We start from the raw sequence: 10162 nt of genomic DNA, 5'->3' as shown, positions 1-10162 counted from the left end.
ATGAAGGGACCTTGCTCACGACTGGGGTAAAGGTTTCACGGCTCATCCACTGGGCACCAGCAGTCGCCACGTACTTTCCACTGACTAACCCTGCTGCACGATTGCTGGAAGTCATCTGGGATCCTTGATGGACTGAGATGGGGTATAAATAAATATAAATAAAGACAACCCTTCATCTTTATGGGGGGTTAACACTTTCACATCCACTATTTTATTGATCCTCCACTAACCCTGTGAAGTGGGGCCTTGGGTCAGATCCTGTGATACAGGATCTGTTGACATGGATGAGGCAGGGGGTACATGAGTCTCAGAGTAGAAGTCAGAGGGCAGGGTTCTACATCTAGTCTGCCCCTTGCTGGCCACATGATGGGAGCAGATGTCTCCGTCTCCCTGGTCCTTAGGTCCTCAGTGATCAAAGGGGACCCTGCACGGGGGGCTCTCTGTAAACTGTTAAAGGCTCCCTCCCAGCAGCCCGGGGGTTATGGTGGTGGGCACTGGGCTCAGGGCTCAGGACTCCATACTCCCTTGAAGGGGCTGAGTGTCTTCTTCCTCCGGGCTCTGCCTCCACAGCGGCCAGCGAGGACAGGGCAGGGCAGGGCATGGGCTGTGTGCCCAGGAGGGAGCGAGGGAGTTCTGCCCAGCCAGTGCCGCCTCCCTGCCCCGTGCCTGGCTCCCACTGGCAATCTGAGCCCTTGGCCTCCCACACTGGTCCTGGCCTGGAAATCCCAAGCAAAGCACATTCCTCAGCCAGGTCCCCACCTCCTGGCCGTGTTAAGGGAAGAAGGCGGGAGGCAGCATTTCTCTTGACCCTGAGTGACACTGGCACAGATGGGTGCTGGGGGCTGTAGCCTGGATGAATAGGCTGGCCGTCTCCCCCCACCCCCCACCACAGTGTGTAAAAAGCCCTGGTCCTGGCCTGGAAATCCCAAGCAAAGCACATTCCTCAGCCAGGTCCCCACCTCCTGGCCGTGTTAAGGGAAGAAGGCGGGAGGCAGCATTTCTCTTGACCCTGAGTGACACTGGCACAGATGGGTGCTGGGGGCTGTAGCCTGGATGAATAGGCTGGCCATCTCCCCCCACCCCCCACCACAGTGTATAAAAAGCCCAATCTTGACCTATGACACTCCTGTCAGAGACCCAGAGCCGGCAGCAAAGAGAGAGGGCAGCCCATCCCTAGGCAGGAGGTTTGAAATACCGCTGATTCCTGGGCCCGATCCTGTGCCAGCCACGGGCTGTAGATGGGCCTAGGGATTACTCCCAATGTCCCATGTGGATGAAGTCTAGACTCCTTAAGGCCCAGGTTGATGTGCCTGCCTGCACTGCCAACCCTGTCTCCTTAGACTCTCCAAGTGGTGCTGTCACCCCAGTAAATCAAACCCTTTTCCCCAGTGGGTTTGTGAACCCCTTTACCTCTCCTTCAACAACAAAAGTAACAATGGAGCTACCCACCCAATGTAAGTGAATTATTTTATGTGAAGTAGGGGGCTCGTAACCTCACAGCGAGGCCTTCTTTTGCCCAGTTGACAAATAAGGAAACTGGGACTCAGAGAGGTTAACAACATCCCAAGATCAGTTAGCACAAGACAGGCATGATTCAACCCATCCCTCCTGCTTCAAAGCCTGGGACCCTCCTCCCTTGCCTGGCTGGTCTCCCTCTTCTTTCAGAGTGCACTTTGAGATCTGTTTTCTGGAACCCTGCCCTGACACCCACAGTTTGGCTGGGCTCTCTGTAGCCACCACGGGTGAGTCGCGTCTGGGCTGTGCTAGCCAAGGCTGACAGCAATCTCATCTCATTAAACAGTGACTGCAGATTTAGTCCCATCTGCCCCTCGAGGCTGCAACTGCTGGGCGCCAGGAACCTGGAACCGGGTACTGAGCCAGGCACAGGATAGGCGCCCAGGGTTAAACACAGCAGTGGACTAGCCAATGGAATAGAACAGCTAGAAGGGAACTGTCCTTGGACATTAGCGCAGGACTGTTCTATGCTCAGTTCATGTTACCCCTTCCCAGTCTTTCCTTGTCAATCCTCATCCGAAGTCCTTGGGACAGGAAGTCTTTGTCCTTCGAGGTTTGACATTTGGGACCTGAAGCTAGGATAGTGCAGTTGATTTTCTCGATTTTCCTGGGTGCTATTTCATTGGAGGCGATGCAGTGTGGTCATAAGTTTTAGAATCAGACCCTGTTCAGTCACTTACCAGCTTGTGACCTTGGACAAGGTCCATAACCTCTCTGAGCCTTAGTTTTCTGATCCACAAGATGGGACGATCCTACCTGCCTCATAGAGTGGATCTGAGGAGGAAGCAGGGCTCTGCCACCTTGTGCAATGGCATCAAAGTGGCTCTCGTTTTGTAGATTGGGGTGAGAAGGCAAGAAAGGGGTGGGAACTTCCCAGAGTAGATGGTGACAGGAAAAGCCTGTTGGAGGTGGGGAGGAGTCAGGCCTGGAGCCATACCATCCAACCCTAGATCCTGACCTGCCTCCAGGGCACCATGAGGTTTGCCACTGCACGTTTCCTACTCCCCCGCCCCCCCAAAGTCTTCCCAGAATGGACCTCCACGGGGTGAGTCCTCAGAAGATACCAGTGTTGGCCCTGGGTGGCCCTGACAGCGGCTAATCCCCCATTCTCATAATGGAAAGAACCTTTTAGGGTTGGCTGTATCCCTAAGGTTTCGACCGTCTTAACACACCTCAGTCCCATCCACAGATCTGGCACCATTTTGTGCACATGGAAAGCCCCATACACCCCACCTACATGGCACATCCCCAGTGGGAGACCTTTCTTGAGGAGGGTGGCGAGGACAGTGCAGAAATGGAAGTGGAATGGGGAGACCAAACCAGGGCTTCCCTTAATGTGCTCTTCCACCCTCAGTACCTGCGGCTCCTCAGCCCCATTTTCTAACAGTTATTTCAGGGGGCTGAGCTGAAATGGGGGAGTCCAGAATCCATAGAAAAGGCCTCTCTGCAGTCGGCTCACCAGGGGGCACCCGTGGCTACAGGATGCCTCTAGCTGGGCGGGAAGGCAAGGCAGGGCCAGCAGGTGGCAGTGCCCTTCTAGGGACCATGGAAGGACAAAGGCCAGGTGCCAGGGGAGAAACGGCCCAGCTCTGAAAGTCCCCGGTTCCACTTGTGCAGCTCAGCAGAGTCCCCGCCTCTGGGAGATGACCCCCAGAGTCCCTGCCCCAGATCCAGGCAGACAGGCGGGCGTTGGCTCTCTGTTCCTGCCTCGTGAGAAACAAGGGAACATCGGAACATCGCGTGGTGTTCTCTGGCTCCCCCGCAGCCACACAGGAGCAGGTCTTTTTTCATGTCTGTATCCCTGGTGCTGGCACAGCTTTTAAAAATCCCTGGGAATCAGAGAGAGGTGTTCTACCAGCTAAAAGGAGGCATGTTCTTCAAGTTCTGGGGCCAGACAGAAATGAGCTGAAGCTAAATGCCTGGGAGCTGGATGTGAGGAGCAGCCTGAAGCTGTCAGTTACTGAAGGCAACCTTTTCTCAACCCACCCGTGCAGTCTCCATTCTTTTGAAAAGGAAGCGAGGCTGTTTTACTAGAGCTGAGGTGCCCGGGACGGGGAGTGCTGGCTTGACAGCGTAACCTCTTCAGAGGGCACAGCCAGGAATAGGTGGCCCCTTGGGACCCTCTTTAGCCTGAGAAGGTCAGAGGGACTGTTTCATGGGGCCCCCCTCTAACCATCAAGACACCAGTCCACCCCACCCCGGTACCAAGATGCCAGGGAAGGTAGGAATATAGATTTTAATCGTTGTGCTGCTGCAGATAACCGGAGTGCAATTAATCCATCCTTTGTGGATTTTGGTGCCACAGTGTAAATGAGGTTTCACACGGAAACACTCTGGGGCTATTGGTGACAGAAGGGCCAGGCCTCTGGTGGGGAGGGGTGGCAGAAGGAGAAACAGTGAGGGGAGGAGCGGAGAGCAGAGGCTGGGTGGAGTCGGCTCTTTCCCCAGCATCACATCCCCATCGAGGGCCCTGGAGAGGCCCGGGTCCTTCCTGGCCAAGGCTGCCGACAGGGATCAATCCATGACTTCCCTTCCAACCCAGCTGCCTCTGCGGCCAGTTCTTGCTGCGGAGATGAGGTCCAGGGCAGGCTCACAGTCGACCACCAAATGGGGAAGGGATGTAGGCCAAGGGAGAGAAGAGGCATTTGGGTATCCCCAACCCTTCTCCATTTTCCATCCTGAGAGCCCCTCAAACTCATTGAGAGCTGGGGAAGGGCAGCGGCAGCAGCTCATCCTCTGGAGATGGGGAGAGGGGGGACTCAGAGAGGGGCAGGTAGCGGATACTGCTGTACATTTCTCTGCCTGAGCAGTAAATGAGGACTCTCCCCCGAGGTCCGCTGAGCTCCAACCAGGGGCTGGAGGTCATTGGGGCTCCCTACAGTTTCCTAGGATGTGGTAGGATTAGGAGGTGGAGGGAAGTCATTTAAGCCCCAGAGTCTGGCCCCACTGGCATCAGGGAAGTAGCCCAAACTGCTTTGACAAGACCACGCCTCTTGTCAAGAGTCAGGTGATCCGGTCCAGGGCAAAGGCGCCGGGCCCAGGACAGCTAGGAGTCAGAGACACACAGGGCTTCTACCGCGTCACTCAGACCCTGGTTGACGCCCCCCACAGCCAGCAGGCAGTTCTTGATGACGATGCTGGAGCAGGCACAGCGGGGCGTGGGCATGGCTGGGAGCACCTCCCACTTGTTCTTCCCTGGGTGGAACGCCTCTGCCGTCTCCAGGACAGTGGGCTGGTTCCCTGAAAGGGAACCGGAACTTACAAGGGAGTCCAGCCACCCATCCATGCCTTGCAGTCACCCCACCTCCCTCGTTCCACTAGTAGAAGCCAAGCAGCCTCAACTTCCTAAACTGCCCCTCCCAACCCCGGACTAGTAGCTTTGGTCAAACAGCCACTTTGCCCTCCCTACTTGCCATCTTTTCATCTCATCATGAGTAAGCTTTCTTTCCCCCGATCTCCCGCTTTTACCAGAAGTTTCTAGATGCTGCTTCCTCCCTGCCTTGTACGCAAAGCAACCCACGTGGTCTAGCTCTCACTGTGCTCCTTTTATGAGGCAGTGAACTGGAGTCTGTCCACGCTGAGTGAACGCTGGCTGCCTGCTGAGTGAAGCCCGCTGCTCATATATCTCTCTCCCCTGTTGCTGCTGGGGTTCTGCCTCTGGGAGGGAGGGTAATACACAGCACATCCTGAATTCATCGCACTAACATGTGTGTCCAAATTGCTTCCTATTCCATGACAGAGCTGGGAATCCAGGGAGACGATGTGGTCAGAGAGGACCAAGGCCAATCCCCTCCACATTCCTGCCTCTGTCATTCCTGGCCAGGGCCCCCAGGGGTCTGTGCTGAGCACCGTGTTACGTGGCCATCAGTATGTTGCTGATGTTCTCTGGGCCTCCGGGTCCCCTGTGTAAGGGGACAGAAAGACTACATCGGGGCCCACATGCGGACACGTGCAGTACAGGCTAGGAGAAAGGAGTGTTGTGAATTCTTAGGAATAAAGCAGAGGCAGGCAGAGTGCAAGGAACCAGCTCCTCCTGCTCCCGCAGGGTGCCAACGATCCACCAGGCACCGGAACCACAGTACCAGCCTGACGCCCATCCTTACCAAGTCCTCCGGCCACTATGACCCGCCCACTCAGAGAGCCAGCCACAAAGTCTGCTCGGCGCTTCTTGAGGGAGAAGGAGCGTTCCATCTTCAGCCACCCCCCTGCAGGCCATGGGAGAATACAGAGAGAATTAGATGCGACCCCAGCACCCCAAATACACACTGAGTCCCAAACAGCTCTCGCCCTAGACAGTGTCTCCGCTCCACCTACACAACGCCTCCAGCTGTTTGAATGACACTCTCCGTGGCTAACACCCTCTCCCAAGTCTGCTGCGATGCTAGGAACTATGATCGCCTACAACAAACTACCTGCTCTACCTCTGATCTCAACAGGCTCTCAGCTGGGGAAAAAGCTAAGGAGAGGCAGTGAGCATAGGGGTCAGGATCCTTCTGATTCTCTGTGATGATTCCCGTGGCCCTGCCTGGATGTTGTAAGAAGAGACAATGGGTGGAAAGGCTTTGATAAAAACAAAACCAACCCACCAAAGGGAGCTCAGTACAGATAAAAGAATTTGGTCTAAGAGAGTCCCTGAATGGAAAGGGATGTTAAGACGTCTGAAAGGCTCACCCAGCTGGGTAAGTGGCCCTGGGAGTGCGGGTGGGAGAGAGGTATGGTGGGGTGGGGAGGGGGGGTCAGCCAGAGGCAGATGGCACCCAGCTCACCCTGTTCCATGTCAAACATGTCCATTGTCCGGAGGAACTTGGGCTGCCGGTAGAGCCGGCCCTGCCGCAGGCCTCCCAGGCTGTACAAGCGGTCGTCCAGGGTCACGAAGCTGGAGAAGGCCCGTTTACAGGGAATGTTGGGGAACTTGGTCCAGGAGCGAGTCTCAATGTCGAAGACCTCGAAGGCGTTGACTGCATACTTGGACTGTCGTCCTCCTGGAGACCAGAGCAGGTGGGGGGTGGCAGAGGAGTAAATCCCTGAGGACTGGCCTGGGCTTCCCTTTCTGCCTCTTACCTAGTCACAGAGGAGCTCCCTGAGGGACGGGGCAGCATGCTTCCCCCCTAGGAACAAGGAGATGCTCAACACACAGCACTGCTTCCCGTGGGAACTGACCGGAGGGAGGGAAGGAAGGGCTGATGTGGGACAGACAGCCCGTCCTTACCCAGCACGTAGATCTTGGAGCCTCTAAGGAAGGAGGTGGCCGCGTATCGCGGGGTGGGCATGGGTGCTAGCGACACCCACATGTCCTTGAGCATGTCATAGTGTTGAAGGTGGTTGTGCGGACGAAGGTCCAGGCCCATCCCGCCTGCCGCGTACACTCGGTAATCTAAGGAGAAAGGCCACATGCAACCCCTGGCTGTGAGCTGTCACAGACACCATGAGCTGGTAACGCCAGGCTCTGGTAACTCCCTGAACACCAGCAATGAAGCCAGGCCCCGGTTCCCACCCACTGCTCTGGCAGATTGAGGCGCGTGCGCACGCGCGCGCGCACACACACACAGTAGGTTGAGGCAACACTGAAAAGGTCCTGCTGTAGTTGAGCCTGAGTCTTCTTGAAGCCATGTCAGGCCTGCATGCCTTGGCTACCTTGTGTCCAGCCCTTAGCTAAGCCCGAAACACCAGGCCTCACAGAGGAGCAGCCTGCAGTGGAGTCTAGACCTGGACAATCCTCTGCAGGTCTGGTCCCCTCCATTCTCCTTCCCGGGCAGCCAGAGGGGCTGAGAAGAGGAGGGATGTGGCCCTGATACCCCCAGAAGTGGCCTGCCCAGGCGCTCTGAGGCTGGAACTCTCTACACCTAGCAGAAGCCTTTGGAAGTGAGGTCAGCCCTGCTGCCATTGGCCCTGTGGGACACTGGACTGCCGCTGGTTCTCTCATTTTCTGCCACCCCCATGGGGTCTGCAGAGCCATTGTACGACCCCCTCCCCTCCCCACTATCCTCCTCCATGAACTGGGAAGCTAGTGGGCTCCAGGAGGCACTGCATGGAATGGGCTGGGGCTAGGGGTGTATGAGGGCAAGGCTCGGAGGAGAGAAAACTAGCCCATTCAAGAAGCTGCCGGGCAGTGAGCTGAACGCTCTCCCTCATGCTCTACTGCTCTGGGCTGCAGGTGTCTTTTCCAGGTGCTTCTCTGCCATTGTACCGGAGAGGATGGGCCAGGCATCCATGTGTCCCTGGGCCTCGCCTCAGTATCTCCTGCAGCCTGTCGGGGGCACAGTCCCCCCACAGGGCTCTCTATTTCCCTGGAGCCCACTCCCACCTCTCAGTAGTCAGTCCTCACCACCTCTGGCTCTCAGAGGCCTTTGTTCTTCAAGAGTACTTCAGGGATGAGTACTATTTCCTTTTACTTTCTAATCTTACTGGGGGGGAAAACCAACCAAACCAAACAAAAACCCCAACCCTAGCCTGAGGCTAGGACAGTGGTTCTCCACCTTCCTAATGCCGCGGCCCTTTAATACAGTTCCTCGTGTTGTGGTGACCCCCAGCCATAAAATTATTTTCGTTGCTACTTCATAACTGTAATTTTGCTACTGTTATGAATCGTCATGTATCTGATATGCAGGATGTATTTTCATTGTTAAAAATTGAAGATAATTAAAGCATAGTGATTAATCACAAAAACAATATGTAATTATATATGTGTTTTCCGATGGTCTTAGGCGACCCACAGGTTGAGAACTGCTGGGTTAGGAGATGGAGCCTGCTAATGAATTTACCTTATATAAGCTCCACCTCCCCCAGCCCTGTCCGCCCAAAACACACCTGCAGTTGGGAATCCTCCAGTCCCCTCCACTCATTCCTTCACACTCACCTGGGGTCCCTGAACACCCAGGATGGGCTGAGAGCACCTACTCCATGCTTGCAAGACACCTGCATCGCTCTAGGCACCGCATGTTACTGAAATAATCTTTGTCTATTTCTTCCAATAGACTGTAGGTCCTTGAGAATTCGTTAATCTGTGACCCCAGCATCAGGGACAATGCCTGGCATGCAGGCATATAAATGCTTACTAAATTAACTGATGAACCACAGTTAAGAGCATAGACTCCATCATCACTTACTGTGCAAGCCTGACAAGTGTTTTAACCTCTCTGGGCCTCCCATTGCTTCTCTCTAAAATGAGGATAATAATCGCACTGACCTCATCAGACTGATCCGAGGATCAAAGGTGTTAATATATATAAAACACCTATGGTAAGGATTCGATAAATGTTAGTTCTTAATCTTTTAGCACCATATATTGACGCTTGGGGATAAGGATGGGCCTCTATGCCTTCCATCTTCTTACTGGGAGTTGGTGGAGGCTCCATTGTGCCCTGAAGGATTCTGGGCTAGAGTTTCTCTCTGGTCACCTTCATTGGTCAGACCTGGGCTCCTGAAGGCAGAGACCAGACCTGCATCTTTCTCTCCCCACTGGGACCTAGACCTGTGGCAGGGACAGAGCGGGTGTTCGGGCAATACTGGTGCCTACTCTACAGTAGACCCCGCAGGCAGCTGGATGATTTTGCCAGAGAGGGAGGGAAGCTTGCATCCCATTAAGTCTGTCTGGATTTGGACTTTCCTAATTCCTATTGGGCCACTTCCCATAAAACCCTTTATGTTTTAACAAGAAGAACTCTTGGAGCTCCCTCTGTGTTCTGGGCTGTTCCAAGCCAGAAGCGAAGGGAAGTAGGGGCTTGGAGAAAATGAAATGAGAATCATAAAACCACATGGTCAGCGCACCCATGCCCCGAGAACTCAAGGTGGGTAAGATGCTGCAGGAGCACAACCCTATCGTATCTCAGAGATTAGGAGACGGAGGGAGAGCCTGAGTACCCCCCCCACCCCCGCCCCAGTGGAGCCTGGTGTTGGGGCAATGATGGTGTGAACATCCCCAGGACCTCAAATATGTGTCTGGAGGTGGTGGCAGGTGCAAGGCAGTTTCAGGGGATGGTGTTGTGGATGGTAGGCTGGAGTGTGTGGCTGGAGAGAAGGGGTGTGCAGAGCTATTGCACTACCCCCCTCCCCTCCCCTCCCCTCCGGCCCAGCCTGCCAGTTCGTTGGGAGGAGCCAGGTGGAGTGGAGATGGGGCATCATGTGGGATAACTAGACCCTTCACTCACCGAGTCTCAGTTTTGCCATCTGTAAAATACAGCCACTGGGTCTCTAGTTTTAGTGCCTACTGTAAGGATCACACGGGATCAGGAATGTGACAGCGCTGCTCCCACCCCTTTTCTGCCCTGCGGTCTCCCCACCCCTTCTCTCCGCCCACCCTCGGCCCCTGCCCCACTTGCCTTTGGCCGTGACAGAAATGCCCATGGCGGCCTCGCGCAGCACGCTCCTCTTCTTCCACTTGCCCTCGTCGATGTGGTACATCTCCACCACCTTCAGGGGCAGCTGGTTGGTGCCCACCCCCCCAATCACCATGATCCTCTTCCCCAGGGCGATGACGGCCATCCCGGCCCGGGCTGTGGGCAGCGGGGGCAGGGCCGTCCACTGGTCGGCCTCGGGGGAGTAGACCTCAAAGCAGTCCCTGGGGACGCCGTTGTCGTCACAGCCCCCGATGGCATAGACCTGCCCCCCAGTCTCCAGCAGGGAGCAGTAGACGCGGCGGCTGGGCAGC

At 55.5% G+C, this 10162-nt stretch overlaps 1 protein-coding gene across 1 annotated transcript; it reads right to left on the bottom strand.

Moving 5' to 3' along the window:
• Positions 1-3732: 3732 nt before the first annotated feature.
• KLHDC8A (kelch domain containing 8A) lies at positions 3733-10158 on the bottom strand (the record flags this gene model as incomplete). Its single annotated transcript, XM_006754425.2, has 5 exons — positions 3733-4755; positions 5619-5720; positions 6282-6497; positions 6725-6889; positions 9834-10158. Coding segments are annotated over 5 exons (1002 nt in total), but the record flags the coding sequence as incomplete, so codon positions are not given.
• Positions 10159-10162: the final 4 nt, after the last annotated feature.

The sequence above is a fragment of the Myotis davidii genome, unplaced genomic scaffold (genome assembly GCF_000327345.1).
Source record: "Myotis davidii unplaced genomic scaffold, ASM32734v1 scaffold710, whole genome shotgun sequence".
Classification (NCBI taxonomy): domain Eukaryota; kingdom Metazoa; phylum Chordata; class Mammalia; order Chiroptera; family Vespertilionidae; genus Myotis; species Myotis davidii.
Note: the sequence above shows the minus strand (reverse complement) of the source record. Positions and strands in the feature narration are given on the sequence as shown.